The following is a 21637-nucleotide window of genomic DNA, read 5'->3' as shown; positions in this document are numbered from 1 at the left end:
TGAGATTCCATGGGTTAGGGTAGGATCTCAACAATAGAGCATGGAGCACTTCCTCCTGGTCATTCACCACTGACCTCAGTGTCTGCAGAGCTGTTCCTCTCACACCTTCTCACTCCTCTCTTCTCTGACATCTGCACAAAACCTTTTTTTTCTTCCTAAATATTTTATCACGGAGTTGTCACTGCTATCCCTGGTTGGCTCAGCCTGGGCCAGTGACGAGACCACCTTGGAGTCGGCGCTGGCGTTGACACATGGGACATGGGGGAAACTTTCAGCAGACTCTCAGAGAAGCCACGTCAGCAGCTCCCCAGTACCAGAACTTTGCTGAGCAAATTCAATACAGATTCCTATATCACTTCTTTAATTCCATAAACATGAAAAGTAATTTCGCCAATATTATAGAATTAATCAGTAGCTGATTTTTGTACTAGAAATTCACTATCCTAATATTCTGCATTCTAAAATTGGGCAACATTATTGCCCAGTATCACTTTTAAACCTCTGAAAATTTCATTAATAAAGATTTCAAATGTATGTATTTGCCTAACACACATTCAATAGAGAGAAAAAAAAAATCAAACCAAAGCCAGCAACTCAAACAAGTTCAAACTTCATTAAGGGACGGAAATATCGAGCAGAAACTTCCAGTTCATCCACCCTGAGATAAATGGAAATTTATCAATTGTATGATTTAATAGGTTTTAGTAGTAAAGATAATTTTATTGAAAATCACACTGGAAGAATGAAAGAATGTAGTCCAAAGAATGGAACATAGAACTGTACTCCAGTTTCACATCTCATAGCATAAGGAAAGTCCAGCTGTCCTGGAGTTTATGCTGCAAGAATCTAAAAGATATTTTAGTATGCAGAATAATACTAGTCCTGTATTAATATTCATTTGGTTGGAGAATATTAAACAGCTGTTTGGAAATGTGTAGACTAATAATATTTCCCATAAGACTCTAGTTTGTCTCTTCATTTTGGGTGCACAACAAAGCTTTGAAGGCAAAGTCAAAGATTTCAGCCAGGAACATTCCAAGCAGGTAAAAAGGAAGAAAAAACTGGTTCACAATGAGACTAGTAAAGCATGATAAAAGATTGCACAGAGAATCTGTGAAATGTCTATCCTTGGAATAATTGAAAGTTGACCAAATGATGCTAAGCAACCTCACCTGACTCAGAAGCTGGCCTTGCTTTAAGCAAATGACCTTCACAAGCCTTTAATCAAAACCATTGTGTCATTCTATAAATTAAATATTTCATCACCATCAACAGAAGTAAACAATGCTAAAGTTCCACTCAAAGATAAGGCTTTGAACTAATGTTCTGGGTAGAATATGCAACATTCTCCTGAATTTACTATCTGGACCATGTGTTGCCATAGCATACATTTTACTAGTAGAACATGATCAATGTTGACTTTGAACATGTCTACTAGAACAAAAAAACCAATTATCAGTCTAAAATAAATTTAAATTAATATTAGAAGTCACTTATTTTTAATAAGTATAAACAAATAAAAATTTTTGGGTTGCACCATATCCCCTCTCTATCATCTCTCAGAAAACATACTTCTTCATGTGTAATTGAAAAGACATCCTTAACAAAACCCAAATACTTGCACTATCTGAATGATTTTTCCTTAAACCTATAGGAAGAGAGGGGTCAGTTCTTTAAATTCTATTAGACCTCTAGAAAAAATTAATTCCAAGTGGAATGGGTTTCCCCACTTTTCAGTTATCTGACCCTTTTAACCAGAGGGCTGCTGGACTGTACCTCTCATGAGGTAAAATAGTTTACCTTTCAGAAACAAGTTTTCAGGCATTCACGTGGGAGTTATGTAATTCATGATCAGTACTTTTGAACAAAACCAGCAATTATTCCAGCAGTACCTAATGCTAAGCTTGGTTTTTGGTTATTGTGTTAATTTATTAAGTGATTAGCCACAACTTATAACACGGTAGTTTCAAAAGCTTGTTCTCACAATAAAATATAATATTTAATGTGCAATGGACTGATGGCACTGCATTTTCTTGTATTTTATCAAATACACTTGACACTTTTAGCTGGTATGCCTAATGTAGGCAAGGTATTCTTGAGAGATGCCAAACTGCCTGTTTTTTTCATAAACATTAGGAAAATCTCTACAAACATTGTGAGAATGACCAGCCAAAAAAATTTTATCTAGAAGCAAGACTTTGAAAGAATTAGCTGTTCACTTCGGTTTTTAGAAGACATAAGAATGAACTGGTGCCAACAATTTAACATGTCATATGATGCCAGTTTTTGATTAATAATGATTCAGAAAGGCATAAGACTAACAACATCTGGGAATAAATTAAATACGAAATAATTTGAAATAGCCTGGCAGGAAAAAAGAGGCCTTAAATGTATCAATACATTTTTCTGACATTCAGTGATGTTACACTTATAGAAGATTACTGAGACTTCATAATGTAAACAAAACTATGACCGAAAAACTTAATTTTTCATTAGTGCTCTTTGTTTCCTGCCTATCTTTTATGTCCTTCTTGCTGACTTTGTGTATAACCCTTTTTTCACCAAAGAAAATAATAATAAAATTCATACATGAATTGGTATGCTGTGAATTAGGACCTTATAAAGAGATAAATCAGAAAAGCATGTGTTAAAAATGAATACAGTATGTTGAGCTTTCAGGCACTCATCACAGAAACTCATAATGGACATCTATACTCAAACAAAAATGCACCAAGTGGCTCGGGATGTAGAAAAAATTAAACATATATTGTATTTATAAATCCCCAACAAGAAAAAGACTGAGTATTTGCCATGATTTTGTCACATTCTACTCACAAGGCTATTTGAAAAGTCTAAATATGTAGTGGGATTTAATTAATATAACCATGAATATAATTTTTAAAAAACTGTACAACACATTTTAACAAGAAACCATCAACCCTTAATCTTTCAATTTTGAAATAACACTGATGTATTGAAAAGTTGATGAAGTTAATATACCGTGAAAAATATTTACTTGTATTCTAACAGAAGATTAAGAAAAATGTCAGCCATTTCTAATAATTTCCAAAAAATGTTACTGTATTAAAACAAATAGTTCACTCAAACCAATACATCTTGCTAGAAAGCTTTCCCTCAAAATTGCTGAAATTAAGAGTTCAGGTTTTGTAACATTTCTGGTATTTCATTTTACTGTTTTTACTGGTTACATTCCGTTGCATTTTCCAATCTGGTAATATTAACTATACCTTTAAATTTCAATTAGCTGAAAATTCACTGCATTGCAATTAACATGTTGGTCCTACAACTCATGAAATATAATCAAGGTTATACATAAGAACGGAATTATAACTCCTACTAACACCAAATGCAGTTTTCATACAAAACATCAGGCAATGAAAAGAAAATGCTTGTCTAAACTTGCCAACAGAAACCAGTAATAGAACAAAATGCAAGATCACAACATGAAGTTTATGATTTTGAAAAAGCAAGGTGTATTATCTTCCATTACACCTTATCAGTTTGGTGTACCTTGTATTCACCATAATCTTTTTCATCTAACAGACTGATTTTATTCAGCTCTACAAGTTGTTCTGGGCTAGGTTCATCTGACAAAGGTTGAATTGAGGCTTGTTCATATATTGGTTTTCCTTTAAAAAAAAGTTCCTTCCAATCCAGCATCAGTTTAAGTGGAACACGGCTGCATAAAAATGAAAAAAGGGAAAAGAAAAAAAAAACAGTTTTAAACAAAAATTAGAAGGTTGGATATTTGACAACATCCAATAGTGTACCCAAATTTACTAGAATTCCAATCATGAAACAAGCATATGCTAAACTAGCTATAGTTTATAATGCATCCTGTAATTATTACAGCCTCTTATAAGTGTTTGTTTCCTTTTATGACTGCTGTAGACACTTGTAGGCTTCAGTGTTTTCACAAATGTGTCATCACACAATATTTGGCCAGCAGAGCTGTGTAGTAACAGTTTTGTTATTGCTACTTTTCCCTGCCCCAAAATATTCTTTCTTTTGTGCTGTAAAGCCTCCTTACCAAAAAAATATATAGGATATTTTTTTCCTCAAAGTCAAAATTAATTCAGAATTATATGAATTAAACTTTTTCTTTAGTTAGTAATTTCACTAAGCTATGTGCCTAGGTTGACTATTTTACCATATACTAAATAAGCCTAAATTTATATAATTTCTATTAAATAATCATGTGTATTTCATATTGTTACACTTTTATTATTTTAACATAAAATTACACTAAAAAGCAATAAGATTTTGGCATATTTTCTAATACTGTAAGTCTAAACCCACAGTCAAATCACTGAGTATTAATAAAAGAACCACAGCAATAACTCCCCACTCCACAATATTTGAAACACTTCTACAGCATGGGCACTTGGAGATTACTGCCTTTGTAGGACCTTCTCAAAAACCCTGTGTAATTAGGGCACGTCAGAAGAGGGAATCATAGCATGGAGGACTCAGGAGAACCTGGGCTCAGTTGATGTATTTTGGACACTCCAAGCAGCATATATAACTTGGGAAATTCATCCTGTTTGTATTATTCTGAAGAAGTGTTCACCTAGTGAAGCAAACTAGGATGAGATGAGCACCATTCAGTTTTAACTTTTAACTATGGAATTTGTTAATAAGAAAGGAAATCAGCAGTTCCACAAACTGTGGCACTAGTGGATTTTGATCTCCTAAGAATTCAAGTCAGTTGAGTTTTCAAGAAATCATGCTAAGGCTGTAGCATTAGTTCACTCTGAATTACGCACCAGTCAATCCACACACAAAAATAATGCTACCATTCTCACATTCAAACTAATTACAGCTGCCATGTAAAATATTTGAGAACTACATAATTTGCTATAATGCTTAAACAAGTCTGATTAATGCAGCCTAACAGCTGTTAGTTTTGCCAAGCAGCTACATACTCACTTGTTCGTCAGTTGACGATATTCTCCTACTTTTGTCGATATATCAATGACTTGGTCTATCATTTCCCAACACATAGAATAATGCTTTTTATAGCGTGCCTGAGCTCTTTCAGCAGCAATTTTCTCATGGTATTTTCTTTCTCTGGTTATTTTTTCTTCATTATCAATAGTTACTTGCTTTGCAAGAGCCTAGAATTGTTTTTAAGGAAAAAATTTGAGACTGCAATGAAAATGAAAGTGCAGAGGTACACAGTCCCGAAAATGAAAACTAACTTAAGAAACAAGAACAGCTTGATTCTCACCAGAGTTGCATAGCCAGCAGGCAGACTAACACATAAACAAATCTAAGCATTTTTATTCACTCTGTAAATTCCCATTTGTTTGCTTTCTAAAATAGAATAAAATAAAGGAGAAGCCCATTACTTCTTTTATGAATAACAGATTAAGACATATTCAGTCCTTGAGGGCAGTGAAATTGCAGCTTTCAGTGTAACAACCAGTTTAGAACATGCAATTTATCTTACTAGAGTCTGATCTTCAAATAATTTCATATTATTGATGTTGTTCAATCTTTGAAAGATTTCTGGTCATGGTAGAAAATTATCAGTAGTTCCTGTAGTGGCGTGCTCCATCACCACCCCCTGTGGTGGTGGCTGAAAGCATACTTAAAGAGATGATGTGATCAAAAGCTATAGCTGCTGATTACATAGTATTCCACCTGTGTTGGAGGATTTGTATTTGCTGATCGGTTTTGACAGGAGAAAAAAAATTCTAGTATTACATTATGGCCTACCATGAGCATAGCACTTGGCAGTTTTCCACAGAATTATAAGTCATTTTAATCAACTTAAAGCTTCAAAGCAGAAATTAGTGCTCATGAGTGAAACTACTCCAGCATTTTTCAAAAACAAACTTTAACAGATCATATCTAAATGAAATTAAGAACATGATTCCTGAAATGGGAACTTAGGTTATTGTCCTGTTGCCTCTGTGAGACTGTGCCTTTTAAAACTCAGCACACAGAGAAGTCTTCCTATGAAGGCATTACAATCAATATGGAAGAAAAATCAGATTTTCAGTTACTCAGCTTTATCCCTTATTACAGGACCATGGAACAATAGAATGGTTTGGGTAGGAAGGGACCTTTAGAGGACACCTAGTTCAAACTTGCTGCCGTGGGCAGGCCCAGCTTTCACTGGATCGGGTAGATTAGCTGTTCTTTCTCACTGCAAAATTCCCCCAGACTTCTAACACAGTACAAAATGCACTCAGTTCCACAGTTACAGTTACATCCTTATTGCTTATAGCTGTGACTTCAAACAAGGACAAAAGAATGTATTTATCACTAAATCATCATGTCCCTAGAAAAGTCCTGAAGTCTAACAGTTAGCAACACAAATTCCATTTTGTAACAGGAAGGTACTCTAGCACTCCTGCAGCAATTCACAGATCAATCTTTTACCGCTTCTCTGTCAAGGGCTTCCTGGAACTCCTTCTGCCGTCTTTCTTCATATTGCTTTTCCCTGAAAATTCTGTTTTGCCTTATCACCTCTTTTTCATGCCGAACGTGCATGAGTTGAGCAGCAATCCTTCGCTCATGCTGAGATTGTTTCATTAGCCTGTAAATGAGCTGCTCCTCCCGGTAAACCTTCTAAAAGATAAAAAAATAATAGTACTAAGCACAGCTGATAAACTATTTCCTAGAAAACTCATCAGTGTCTAATATGAGAAATAGAAATGCTGTCATATAATGGCATTCACCTGCTTACATGGGACATAAATTCAGAACAACATTAATATCTATTTATTGGTACAATTTGCACAAACTATGTAAGAATTCAAAATATGTCTTAACTGAGATACCCAGTAAAAATACATCTGGTCAGACTAACTCTATTTTAATGTAGTTATTTCTCATGAGCAAAGAAACTGCAGCATATTTCAAATAACAGCTTCTTATCTGAATATATACCCTTTCTTCAAATCATTAATTTAACCCTGTTACTCACCAGTCCTACTCTCAGCCATAATCTTCAGCATCCTTGAACAATCTATTTTCTACAGATTTGAAATTTTTTCTTCTTTTGGGGGAATTGGGTAATTATATTCTCTATTCTTCCCTATTCAGCTGGCTGGGACAATGAGGAAAAATTTTTTCAAAACTGAGCAAAATACAAGACTTCTGGGTAATAGTTCCAGTGTCCTTAATGGGACATGAAAATAATATACTATGCAGTACAAAAGGAAAATCATTCTGAGCTATTGCTTGAGATGTGGTCTGTATGCACAGACATTTTGAAGGCTGTGAGTTGCTATTTTTTAAAGCATTCTTGAAACATAATAGTACCTTTTCACTGTTACACTTCTCCAGACTCTTCTTGGTATCTAAACTAATGCTTAATCTAACATCAAGTTTTGCCTTACTATCACAGTCTAAAACTCAATTTGAGTCCTGAACAAAAACATCAGCTTGCCTTATAAGCATTAATGCCAAATACCAATGCTACAGCAGAATTCTAGGGGAAATTTCTGATATGCTGAATATTTGCTTCCTATGCATCAAAACTGCTATGTAATCTACTCAAATTTAAGGACTTAAACTGGGATCTGATTTGAAGATCTCAAATTCATTCTCCTAAAAACAGTGGTACAAGTAAAGTCAGTCAGTAATAATTAAAAAAAAATACACCAAAATAAAGTATCAAAATCAATTATTTTCTTTCAATCTGGTTTTTTTTCATCAGCTGTCTGTGACAGAGAGGGCAAAACACCTTATGTAACTTCACCTATAAATGAAAAATCCAACTTGATTGTTTATGACATTATCTATGAAAAAATTCTATGAAGAGATCTATATCTGTCCTACAGAATGGACCCAGGATACCTGTAACAGAATTCTAATGCAAAGCATGAGTGCAACAGTTGCAATAATAAGAGAAGAACTTTCTAAATAATTTAGATATTTAATGCTGATGGTGGGGAGAAGCTAAACAAACAAACAAGCATGTAAATCTCTTTCCATAGTTTTTATGTTCCTTTCCCTAGAAATAAGTACCTTCTAATTAAATTCTGATGTCTTGAAAATATTAAGCTACTATAAAAATATCTTAATATTTTCCTTATTTTAAACAAAATGTGCGCTTTGCCCTCTGCTTTCCTAGTACTGAGTTTCAAGACAGTCCCCATTAAAAATGGGCACTCATCTCAGGCCTTAATCATAGAGTCCTTCACCTGGATGCTATATTATCTCTACAAAACTTTTCACTAAATAAAGTCGTCATTTCAAATATGTCTTTTTTTGTTCTTTATCTGTAGCATACTATTTGTAAATTGTTTGTCTATGGAGGGAATTATCATCATACATCCAATGGAAAACAATGCAGTCATAGCAACTTCACTCCCTGTGTCACTTAATAGAGCACAGGTGATGAAATTTTCCAATACTGCTGCCTACTGAAGAGTTAATCTGTCCATTTTCTCTTACCTTCATGAGCTCAAGGCAATAACAGGAGGTACAGTGCCCTTTTCTGCCTCAATTCTATCCACTGTTTCATGGTACTTAGTATTTCAATTAAGATTTCAAAGAAGAGCAGAGGTTACACAATTTACTTCCTATTGCAAGTAAATATCCTTAATTTTTTTCATTAGTTGCTCCTTACCCTCAATCACAAATTATTACAGCAGTAATAAGCCTTCACTAGTAGAAAACTGATATTGAATTCCTTATTGGCAGGGAATTGAAGGAGCCACCCCCCAACAGAGTGCTCAAACCTTAACTTGTCATGCTCAAATCATCAACTGAATGGTGCAAATTGGTCCACTGAGAAATTAAAACACCTTCTCTAGGTGAATTTCCTCTTCATAAAGGAAATTGGAAGATGCTCCTTTAGAACACTTCACAGCAGACAAAACAGATTTTCAGTGAGAAAACTGAAGAGAACTTCAGTATTTTAAGTGATCAAATACTTTGTCATACTCACTAGGCCTAAAGAGAGCCAGTAGGAAATTCTTCAGGAACAAGAAAAAGAGAAAGGCAATTAACTCAAAACTTCACAACAGACAAATAAGGATTCAGAACTCCAAACTCGTACTTTCCAAAAGGATCCTCATTGGATGGAGGAGTGCAGCATTAGTAGCTATCTTTCACACAAAAAGGAATGCAGAAAGTACTCAAGCCAAAGGCTGGAAAGTTTTGAAACTTCTGAACATACAAGGGCAGAAAATAAAAATTGTAGAAAAAGTTTGTGACCTAACATTTTCTATCAACATCTCCACAGAGAACTGTGAAGTGCTGAAAGAAATCATAAATATCACAAATAGGACAACTTAGTAATACTTTGAAAAATTACTACTAAGAAAGCATAATAGATGCTTTTTTCAGTTTACCTACTTAAGACAACAGTGGCATCCAGTGGCCAAACATTAACGTGTTTACGTTTTGTGTAGCTCATACATAGTTATTATATCATGTTCTTCTATTTTTCTATTTCTTTGTTTGATTTACATAAAGGTGAGACATTTCTGTGCTGTTGTGCAGTCATAAATGACCTTTTTGTGACCAAAACTTGGAGCTTAGCACACACAAATCTATAGGATTGACAGGTAATAAGGTAGTAACAATTTGTTTCTCCTCCCATTTTCATATTCTCAATTTACTGCTGATAGTAAATTATGTCTGATAATTTTTTTTAATCAGAGACATAAAATCTGAACAGAGCATTAAAAATAGCATGTACAAATCACCCATAATTTGTTGAAATGGTGGAGATAAAGGTTCAGTTGGCATGAAGACACAACTGTCAAATACTTTCAACACCTGGCTATGAAAATCTGACTGGCATCATGCTGTCATGCTGTGCTCCACCTAGAGTACTGCAATGTAATTGTAAAGTATTTTCTCTCCAAAGCTCCACCTTGCAGCGTACCAAAAAACCAAAAAATTGAACAAGATTATTTTAATAAACTTTTATAAATATGAAAACACATTACAGCACTCCGAAGGGATGAAATTCCTTCCACTCTAAATGATCCCATGCCATGTTCAAGACTTATGCAATGGAGCTAAAACTCAGACCTGAATGCACATAAACAGCTGCAATTTCAGTCAATAAACCCTTTCTGGTTCAATACTTAATAGATGGAAAAAGCAATCTTGAACTATTTTATATATTCATTCATTTTTAAAAGAAAATACTTCTGTTTGCTTCCCACTTCTTTTAAGTAACCTCTAATGCCTGAAATCTCACAAAGTTCCAACAACACAGTTTTTCCTCTGTTAATTTAGGACCAAATTACCACTAAATATATTCTCTGATATGGTCAGATTACTGTTTCAGTCAAACGCTAATTTGTCTCTCCTTCTAGTTCCTGCAGTCTGCGATTTCAATTGTTCGTATAGCAAAGCTGATTTTTCTTCCTGGGAAGCAAGGAACACTATTGCTAGTTTTCACTTGATTTGGAGCCTCTCTGGAGGCAGTCTGAGCTGCTGTATCCACCAAGTGCTCTGGAGGCCAGTAGCCATGGCTGTTAGAATCACTGGTCCACACTGCAGGGGCTGCAAGAGCTGAGAGTGCCTAAAGAGCCAGTTTTGGGACTGCGGTGATTTCAGACAGGGGGGTTACAAAACTTGTTCATGGCCTATGCGTATCAACAAGAACGTGATATAAATCTCTTTGAATAAGAACTCAGAGACAGAATTTATGCAGAGATGGACCTTTCCAAGTCACTACTGGTGTTTTTCAAGAATATGACTGCGATAGATATTGAGCAGCACCTAGCTTTTAGATGTTTACCCCAACAAACTTTTTCTTAACATTTCCAAAAAATTTCCAGACATTAGGTGTCAAGGCTCTAAAAATATATATATGTGTGCAATAATTTATATTTTCAGAGATACTGCACATCTGAAATGCTGCTATTATGAGGTATTATTATTACTAGTATTATTAGTATTAGCAATAGAGATAGGCTCAGCTATATATGTTCAACACATATAAGGAACTTACAGGGAAATACTAAAATAAAAAATAACAGGAAATAAAAAAAACCCAATAAGTTACAAGGCTGTGTTTTGATAGAATAATTATAAAAGAGACAATCTGTGAAATTAGTAATCTAAAAGCTGCTTTTTAAAGGAGTAATGTGTGAAGAACCATAAAAGCCTTGTGCTTTATGGGACAGGATTTAAATGCAATGATCTGCAACATTCATTTTTAGACACAACACAGACATTCTCCAGAGACACATCTTGTATTTCATAACACATGAAACACCAAATCTCTGACCTGCAAATAAAATTTTGATTCTTTATATCTCCCAGCACAACCATTTCAGAATTCATGAGTCCAGATCAAAACCTTCCTACGACACGTTTGTAAATACAGGTTTTCAAACAAGGAATGCTATATTTTGTTGTTTTTAAATAAGAGTCTTCTTTAGAACCAGTATACAATTTGATAGCAGAGGCTGTCCAACTTTTGGGGGAGGGAGGCAGGGAATAGAAGGCAGGCCTGCAGTAGATTTTTAATAATCTTTTTTCTGCTGCCCTAATTTCATTCTTTTAAGTTTATAAGTATGATGTATGCTGTAAGGGTGGTGATGAAGAACAGCCAACCTTTCATATTTTTCTGAGATTAACATAAAAGAGATATTTAGACATAAGGGTGTATAAGTCCCTTTATCCCCTTCAAATTTTATTTAGCCATCCAGAAGTACTGGTTTCATATTTGTAAGCACATTTTAGATTACTAATTGAATGCACATGGACTATGTATTTTAGCAATTGTATTTATACAATTTCCCACCTCTTGAATCTCATGTATTGCTAACTGATCCACTAGCATTTTTCGTCGTCTCTTTGCTCGTTGCTCTCTAGCGAATGTATCTTCCTGTACACGTTTTTGAATTTTCCTTAAATATTCATCATCTGAATAAATATTTAACAGCTCAGTTCTTGTCGCTGGTATAGTTTCTAGATTTGCTTCCGGAAACTTCTGTGTTTGCAATAATTCTTGCATATCACTGATTGAAGAAAAGAAAGATTGGAATTAGCATTCTTATGGGTCTTTTCACACAGGTGCCTTTATAGTTATGTGCAAGTCTAACAAATGTAGAACATCTCTCTGTGGGCTCTGTGGCTACTTCCTGACAATGTCCACTAAGTCCAGAGGATGTTTTCAGCATTGACTTGGGCCAACTAATCATTAATTTCTTTGTCAATGGAAAGCCAAATTCCACAGAAACAGGAAATTAGGATGGCTCACAGAATGCCAAAGAAATTTGGGTTACGCCTCAATATGGCCATACACTCTGAGTAGTTTTGCAGCTATTAATCACAAGTTTACACACGGAAATATCCACAGCAGTATGCAAAAGTGTTACATCTTCTGAGTAGGGCATGCATATTACCAGGGGTGGCAGAATGAAAATTACTGGCAATTAATGAACAAATAAATCAACATACAGATAAGTTTCAGGATAAAAGTTACTTCTTTTCCCTTTGGAACGTGTTACTGTGTATGCAAATTCACAACCATTCCTATCTTGCTGCAAGGGTACTGACCTTACAGACCCAATGACTGAAATGAACAGAGAAATGACTTTTAAGCCTTTCCTTGCTGCACACATGACAAAACGTAGTGAAGGAAGCTTGAGCTCTCCCTACTAACTAAAGGTAACTTCAAGACACTGTAACTGTGTTGAACCTGAAATCAGGGCTAGTGTGGCATTCACTCAAAGGATAATCATAGTTTGAACTAAAAGAAACATTATTCTTTAAGTAGCTGTCCACATAGCAGACACCCGGCAGATCCTGCCTATTCTTAAAAAATTTGGTATCCAAATGTTACCTGTTGGTCACATGGCCATGTACTGCAGAGACATTTCCTGTCACAGACTTCTCAAACTTTTCTATCTCCTTGTATACGTTCTGAAGAAGTAACACAGAATTTTATGTTTCCTTTCTCTTTACAAAGCAGGTTCAACAGAACAAGTACTAGGGAATCACTTTTACGTCATGTTAGTACAACACAAATGCTTACACTGAAAATATTTTAAGCATCAACTACACCAAGAATAAAGGCAAGATGATTTCCACCTTTCACCTTTCACTTCCTTCCCCTCTTCCCATTTTCTAGCTACACCTGCTTCTACCAGCCAGAAAATCTAGAATTTTGCAGCTGTTCTTTCTGCAGGATAATTCTGATTTTGCATAGGGCTCTAGCAGAGTATGTAATGCTCACCATATGGGGATTTGAAATAAAATACTCTGGAATACAATCTCATTTAGTAACTTGAATGTAACCCTAATAGTTATTCAAGTAACTGTCTTACTATAGGTTACCAAACTTCAGATTTAAAGACACCTGCTACTGTTGCCCAGTTGTAAAAAGTAATAATAGTTGCACGTCTAATGACAATACAATCCATGAACTTGAATTACAATCCATGAATAATTTTTTTTAATTACTAGATAACGCAGAATTTTTTTAATTGCTGCATCTCTCTTGGTTTTATTTAAGGTTATTGTCAATTTCAGCTGTTACTAGCATTTAATAAGCAGAAATTTTTATAGTGTGTTATAGAACAGTTCAAACATTATGGTGCAAAATGTTATCATGCAAATCAAAATGGAACATTGATGTTTTCATTTAATGTATTCTTTCTAGTAGACTCATAGCTACTCTTGGCAATCAAATTACTACCTATCTATTTCTCCTACATGAAAACATTTCTCAATTTCTCTTACATCAAAACAATTCTTACTTAAAAAAACCCACAAAATCGTAATTGTGTAAATATTCAGCCCAGGTTTCACTGGTTGAATTGATATCATTTCGACAGTCAGCAGCTTTTGAATGGTGCAAGTACAGTATTTGTAACCATAAATGTTCCCAGAAATTGTGGTGTTTGAGTTAATTTAATTAGCATTAAAACAGTATAGATGATAATTACCTCTGCTTCCCTTTTCTTCTTTAAGATTTTTTTGGCTTCAGAAGATTTTATGGTGGGTCTTGATGGTTGTTTTTGAATCTGTATAGTAGCTGTTTGAATCCTGGCCATTATTTCATTTTGTCTCCTTCCTATGTAATGCTGATATGAAGCAAATATAATTAAGCCAAAAATTCTCTTCCAGGAAGAAACTAGAAGACATTATCAGGCTCCAGACTTGAGCAGATGAGCAGTGCTTTACAGAGTTTTAAGGGCTTTCATTGAATTCTAGTTCTAGTAAGGTATCTGGTTCAGCACAGAAAATGAGAATACCAGTTTTCTGGTACAGAAACTGAGAATACCATTAGGTAACACACTAGGTAACACATTAGGTAACACTAGCAGAGATGATCAAGAAGTAACAAACATATAAATTACACTCATTTAAAGTGCACCAGACATGCAGGCAGGTAAAGGTAGAATAAAGAAGAAGAAACAGTTTTTATACAAAGAAGTCAAAGATAGTTAAAAATATATAACACATCATAAGAGGTATTCCAAAATTTTCTTTTAAAATGCTATTTTGAATATTTTGTATATTGCTTGCATTTTCTTGTCCAGATACATGAAGAGGCTTTTTTTGCCATTCTTGTTCATGTAGTGGCAATAGAACAACTAAATAAACACAGCAAAACTTTCTCCCTTCATTAGCCACATAAAATATATATCAAATTAGTCAATAACTTCGTCGGTGTGGTTCAATACCTGGCCATTTACATAAACTATAAACTCTGCTTTGGATGAGTGTTACCATGTCTAAAGTAATGTCTTCTTCCTTTCTTGCATCATCAGAATAGCTACACAGAAGTACAAGATGTTCTGAGGCCAAACCCACTACAGATGCCCTTCTCCTGACATTCTTCTGCTTTTGTACAATGCTCCATCTTTTCTTCACAAAAGAAGAATGACACAAAACCTTTACAAGGACAACTCAAATGTTGTGACATGTACACACTCTGTCTTCAGATCTATAAATATTTTCCATGCTTGACAATATGCAAATACTCTCAACTTAACATGAAGTGATTTTTAAATAGGAACATTTTTAAGGTCTCATAAGAGTACATTGGCTTTATTTCCCTGCACACCTTTTCTCTGTTCTTCTATAGACATGAACATGTAGCACAGAAGTCTTCACACTGGTTTTAATTAATTTACTAAACACATAACCTTCAGAAAATACTTCATCAGGAGTCTACACAAATAACTAGTCACGTTTTCAGTGTCTTGGGCTCTTTGCTCTTCTTGGAGGTTCTGAGCTCTCAGCTGCTCTGCAAGATGCACACGAGCTCTCATCTTTTAGCATCTTGGATTTTGTTTCATTCTGATGTGGCATTACAGTTTTCAAATGTTAAACATCCAGCAGTGAAGAGTCAGAAAACAGCAGTAAACATACTAAGATACGGTAATTTTGAGACCATTGTTTCAAACTGTGTTTTTCTGTGTTAATGTACACAGAAAAACATACAAACATGTTCAAATTGAAAATCAGGACCAGCTCTGAAGAAAAGAACTTAAAGATTTGAACTTGAATAATGCCAAACTTTGTTTAGCTGACAGAAAAGGACACCTCATTGCTCTGTACAGCTCCCTCTGGAGGAGAAGTGCAGAGGGAGGTGCTATACTCTTGTCCCTGGTACCCAGTAAGATGACATGTGGAATAGAATCATAGAATGGTTTGGGTTGGAAGGGACTTTAAAGATCACCTAGTTCCAAGCCTCCTGCTCTAGGCAGGGACAGCTTCAACTAGATCAGGTTATTTAGAGTCCCATTCAGCCTGGCCTTTAACGCTTCCAGGGATGGGTCGTCCACAACTTTTCTGGGCAACCTGCCAGTGCCTCACCACCCTCACAGTAAAGAGTTTTCCTAATATCTAGTCTACTAGATACTACTACTACTACTACCACCACCTACTTTCTTCCAGTAGTTCTTCCAGTTCTTCCAGTAGGCAGTCCCCCATTTCCTGTTATTCCATGCCCCCATAAAAAATCTTTCTGCATCTTTCTTGTAGGTTCCCTTCAATTATGTCAGGTACTGGAAGGCTGCAATTAGGTCACTCTGAAGCCTTCTTTTTTCCAGACTGAACAATCCTGATTGCCTCAGCTTTTCCTCATAGCAGAGGTGCTCTATCACTCTAATAATCTTGGTGGCCTCCTCTGTGCTGGCTCCAGCAGGTCCCTGTGGTTCCTGTGCTGGGAGCCCAGGGCTGGATGCAGTGCTCCAGGTGGGTCTCAGCAGAGCAGAGCAGAGGGGCAGAATCCCCTCCCTGCCCTGCTGCCCACGGGGCTCTGGGTGCAGCCCAGGACACGTTTGGCTCTCTGGGCTGGGAGTGCCATGGCTGGGCCATGTGCAGCCTCTCACCCACAGCACCCCAAGCCCTTCTGGGCACGGCTGCTCTGGGGCTGCTCCTGCCCAGCCTGTGCTGCTACCAGGGGCTGTTCCTATTCAGGTGCAGCACCAGCATTCGGTCCTTGTAAATCTCATCATGTTTCCATGGGCCCACTTCATGAACCTGTCCCCCAGTTCCCATCCTCCTGTCCCTCCACTCAAGAGGTTGTGGCCTGAGAAGTGAAGAATGAAGCAAAAAAAGTTGGGTATCTCTGCCTTCTCCTCTTCTTTTTGTTACCAATTTTCCAGCATTGTTTATTGACCTTCCTTTCTGCTTAACACACCAGTAGAAGCTCTTCCTGCTATTTTTTGGTTTTGTTTTTTGCATTTATTTGCTTCCCGAGTTCAGTCCCAGCTGTGCCTTGGCCTTTATCACTCCATCCCTACAATGGTACTTCATCTCTGTACTCATACCAGCTCACCGCCCCAGCTTCAGGTGCCTGTGTGTTTGTTTTCCCAGCAGTTCCCCAACGCAGCCATGCCAGTCTCTCATCTTCCTTGCCTGATTTCTTGCTCCTGGGGATTGCTAGCTCTTGCTCACTATGGAAGAATTCCTTAAAGATTTGCCACCTCTGTTCTCCTCCCTTGTCCCTGAGGGAAGCCTCTCAGGTGATCTATCTCCCTAAAGAGCTGGAAGTTTGCTTTCCTGAAGTTCAGGGATCTACTATCTGATACCTCAGGACTAAAACACCATCAACCCATGCACCAACACCATCACTGCAGCCCAGGCTGCCTCCAGTCTTGATGTCCCAATTAACTTGTTTTATTGGTGACCATCAGATCCAATTCACATCCCATCTGGTAGGGCTGCCTATTACCTGTCTCAAGAAGTTATCCTGCATTCCAGGAGCTTCCTGGATTGCCTTGTGCTACTTTCCCAGCAGATGTTGGTTGAAGACCCTCAGCAGGACAAGAGTCTGCAAGCAGTATTGTCTCCTGTAGCTGGAGCAAGACTTTGTCAAATAGGCCTGCCTTAGTCAGGGAGACTGCAGTAAACACCAGCCACAGGGTTCCATTTTTGGCTTTGGTCTCTGATTCTTATCCACAGGCTTTCAGCCCACTCATGTCTATCCCTCAGAGACAACTCTTCACATCCAATCCGCCTCTTGATATAGAGGGCAAACTCTCAGCCTCTTGTTCCTCTCCAGTCCTTTCTGAACAGCCCACAGCCATCCAGAGCCACACTTCAGTCTCAGGATTTGTCCCATGCTGACCATGGGAGGTAAGAAAGCATTTCTTTACTGAAAGTCTCCAGCTTTAGATATTCAAAACCGCACTGAATGAGGTCCTGAGGAACCTGCTATAGCTGGCTTTGCTTGGAGCAGGGGGGATAAACTGAGGCTCGTTCCAACCTTTATCCCTCTCTCTATTTCTCAACCTTCCTATTATATCATTCAAATGTCTTATTCAAATTCTGAACTTATCTAAAGACAGAACATACTCTCAGTTGCTCAATTCCTTAAAGCTATCCCTCTACAGGTGAAAAGATATGTTGACTTTTCGGTACTATCTTTGCACTTGTTGGTAAACTTCTGTTTGAAGGCTATTTTTCAGAAAAAGTGCCAGAAAAAAAAAAAAAGTGAAATTTCTCCCAGCTGAATTTAATTCATTATATATACCTTGTTAAAAGCTCCTCATCCTGACAAAAAATAATGGTCTGGATATACTGAATATTACTGCTAAAAACAAGAAGGAAGTCCTTAACAGAACCTACCACATCAACACTGACTTCCTCTTAGATATTCTCTTTTCCCTTTATTTTTCTCTCTTTGTATTTCTCAGCATATGGTTGCTGTAGAATGGAGTGCAGTACAAATACATGGAGAGACATGCAACAGAATGAATCAAACCACTGTGGCACAGAGCTGAACACAGTTATAAATAGGTTTCCTGGAGGGGAAATTAGTCTGAGTTGATACCTAGACTGCAATGCAGTCTGCAATCTGTACTCATTAAACAAGTAAAAAGGCAGCTGCTGAACTACTACTATCTTTTATTATAATATTTTAACTCTGTAGAAAGCTTGAAAACAGAGCAGGTAACACAGAATGAACCAAAACAAAGAAACACAGAACACAGAAGATCAATATCCTATTGAGCTCCTGATAAGCTGTGCAAACCCACTGTATAAGACACAGCAAAGAACATTTGCTTCTTTTCCTTTTAAGTACTGGGTTTTGAATAGGAGATTTACAAAGTAAAGAGGGAAAGCACATAACATGCTTGAAAGGTACGTGTAAATATGCCATCTTTTTGTATTTATAGAAAACAGACATAGTTACTTACCTCTTGATTTCTACCCTCAGTAAGCTTTGCAGTTGCTGCAGGTCTCATTGCTCCCACAACTACTCCAGTGAGCTTTGCCTTCCTCTTTTTTTCTAAAGCAATATACAATTCATATAAAAGCTTTGTCGCAGCCCCATGCTGTCTTGTCATGATGTCTTGGGCCATATTCTCATTAAATTGCACACCAAGAAGGTGAAGTGTGGGTTCCAGGCGAGAAAAATTGTTAATTTTTGCATCTGCACCTCTGTATGATTAAAAACAACAACAAAAAAACCCAGAACTTAAACTTATTTTCGATTCCAACTTGCTGCATTAAGCATGGTCATGACACATACCAAGACAGGAGCAGAAATAAAACAACACACAGAGGATTTTTAAAAATAATTTGATACACACTTTGGCTTAAGTTTTGTACTGCTGTACAGGTAACTGCATTGATTAGTATGCAGTTATAACTTTTTGAAAAGACAAAGATCACATTGGATTATATAAATTCTAGTATGTGTGCACACAAAGTATATCTAATAGCAAAAGCTAATCTGCAATTGCAGCTAATGCTATACCATCCACAAAACACACAAGGAGTTTGAATGGAGTTTCTTATATTAGCTGTATCAATCCCTCATACTCTCACCAGTTAAAACATTAAAAAAAGTGTCTGTAGAATCAACTAACCTTTACAACATATTTTTTCTCCAAGAAAAACAAAGGTTAAAGCACTGCTGAAAACGAAGTCTGTGTTCTAAATGTGAAATTTACATTTGAAACTAAGATAGTGGCTTGCAGGCTAATATTTTTATTATATGTGGGTTCTCATGAAAAAGCACTCACTCAAGATCCACAGATACACAGGGCAAAACCAAAGAGCAATAAATTGTCAGTTTATAACAATAAGCATATCAAATTTCATCAGACATATCCATAACTTCAGTCTGAGTCGGAAGATCCTGCTTTTTGTACTGCTCTATTGCTTGAGTTCACAATAGTTCCTTCACATGGAACAACCAGCTTTTGACGTCAGCCAAGATCCAGCATAATTCTACAGAAATGCCCAATTTTAACTGAAGACCTTCTGGTACCACAGTATTCATATTATTTCTAGATTAAACTGTCCAGGAGCTCATTATTCTCACTGTAACAGTCGATGCTTTATTTCTTACACACTGACCTGAAGCTTACAAGTATTGAGCATTTTTCTACCATTGATTCAAGGTTAAGATGAGCCCTCTTGCCAGAAATCATCTGACATGCACTGAGAAGCTCCTAACTTTTTATTCTGTAAGGCTGACTGGCTTGTTCATCTCTACTTCTCCCTCCTTGCACTCCTTGAAGAGAAGAGCAGCAGTTGCAGTCTCCTGGTCCTAAGGACTCCCCCCATCACCACAAACTTTCAAAGATTACTGAGAGTGGCCCAGCAATGACATTGGCCAGGTCACACGGCCTGGGTGAGTATATGTCACCAGATCCCATGGAGTTGCACATTTCCAATTTACTTAAATGTTCCTTAAACTGTTCCTTCTCCATGGTTGAATCTCTCTTCCTACAGACTTTCTTGTATGTCTCAGGGCCTTGGGATATCTTAGTCTTTTGCATGTCCCAGCAGACCCACATTCTCCCCAGTCTTCCTTTTGCTGTGAACATACCTGTAAAAGCCCTTCTTGCTGCCCTTCTGCCTAGATATAAAACAAGACCTTTTTTTCCATGAGGGCAATCACGTAAAAAATGCATACAAATTTCATATTGAAATAAATTGCCTGGAGAAGTAGTATAGTCTTCATCCTTAGAGGTTTTCCAGATCACAGATTGTAAACAACTGGTGCAAGGTAAGACCTTCCTGTTAGCTTCAAAGACTGTTAGTTTCAAGTTTCTGAGTGTGAGTTTTATTTAGCAGACTAAGATAGAGAAGGCATAAAAAATCTCAGCCTCAGCATGGCAGATACTAATTTCAGGATCTGAGAGGGAGGCTGATGAATGAAGCCATACTCTGCCATCTTTTTGATGCAGGAAAACAACTAAGGCAGGTCCTGGATCTTCCTGCTCTCTCACATAGAGGACAGTTTCTCTTCATCCCTACCCTCCCAGCCTCTCCATCCTTAAGGCCTATATAAAGCCATGGCAGCACACCAGTCCTGGGAGCTATCCCACTGTCCTTCTGTGATTGCAATGATTACTCAGCAACTGCTCACAGGCCTCTAATTTCTTCTGTTTGATCCCCATGCTGCATGCATTACTATATAGGCACTTCAGAGAAACAGTCAGTTGTGTGATTTTTAAAAAAATTTAATTTAGAAAAGGTGTGAATGCTTTTCCCATAATCCTGTCTCCTTAATTGCATGCATATATTAGGGTGAGCAGCCTTCTGGACTGTTTTGCTGCTCTTATTCACATCACCTTCCTCTTGCTTGCCAGTCTAGGCCAGCATTTCCTCTCTTGTTTGAAACTAAACCTCTGCATCAATACTCACTCCTAGTTTAAAGCTATCCTTGCTCATTTTGCCAGGCTGTTGGCAATGTGTTCCTTGTCCAACTTGGATGGGTGGATCCTGTCTCTTCCTAGCAGTCTTCCCTCTCGAAAGAGGATCCTATGACTAGGAAAAGCAAATCCCTGTGGTGCACAACCACTTGTTAACCTGTGTAATCTATCCACTCATTAAGCCCAGCACCAGCAGAAATGAGGAAAATAAATACTTGGGCCCTCATGCTTTTGCCTCCAGGTCTCTGGCAGTAGCCTTGGTGTCCACAGACAGGAACAGCAGGGATATTAGTGCAAGGGCTGGACAAGTCTCTGCAGCTCTGGGTCAAACCTCTGGCATGCAGCAAACCTCCCCGGCTGGCATGTGACATCAGCTGACGGCACTTTCATCTCCTGCAGGAGAAAGTCTCCCTCTGCTATTCCCACCTGCTCTTCCTGGTGCTCTGGGGTGGTTTAACTTCACCTGCTCAGATGTTTTGTCACACAGTGCCACCAGTACTCACCTGCTACCACTGCAATGAACCTGTTGTGCAGCTGAGGTTCAGCAGGAGGAG

The 21637-nt window shown here is 37.2% G+C and overlaps 1 protein-coding gene across 8 annotated transcripts in view; it reads right to left on the bottom strand.

The window, feature by feature from the left end:
* SPEF2 (sperm flagellar 2) overlaps window positions 1-21637 on the bottom strand; it is a 117300-nt gene that overhangs the window by 92417 nt on the left and 3246 nt on the right. For 7 of the 8 annotated variants that reach the window (XM_026794605.2, XM_026794606.2, XM_074533295.1 and 4 more), the window contains exons 3-9: window positions 18612-18855; window positions 13902-14039; window positions 12797-12876; window positions 11753-11969; window positions 6412-6600; window positions 4951-5138; window positions 3532-3700 (exon numbers count right to left, since the gene is read on the bottom strand). In XM_026794605.2, the coding sequence (XP_026650406.2) occupies window positions 3532-3700; window positions 4951-5138; window positions 6412-6600; window positions 11753-11969; window positions 12797-12876; window positions 13902-14039; window positions 18612-18855 (1225 nt within the window). The remainder of the gene's footprint in view (window positions 1-3531; window positions 3701-4950; window positions 5139-6411; window positions 6601-11752; window positions 11970-12796; window positions 12877-13901; window positions 14040-18611; window positions 18856-21637) is intronic. The other variant, XM_074533298.1, reaches the window with a different exon arrangement.

The sequence above is a fragment of the Zonotrichia albicollis genome, chromosome Z (genome assembly GCF_047830755.1).
Source record: "Zonotrichia albicollis isolate bZonAlb1 chromosome Z, bZonAlb1.hap1, whole genome shotgun sequence".
NCBI lineage: Eukaryota > Metazoa > Chordata > Aves > Passeriformes > Passerellidae > Zonotrichia > Zonotrichia albicollis.
Note: the sequence above shows the minus strand (reverse complement) of the source record. Positions and strands in the feature narration are given on the sequence as shown.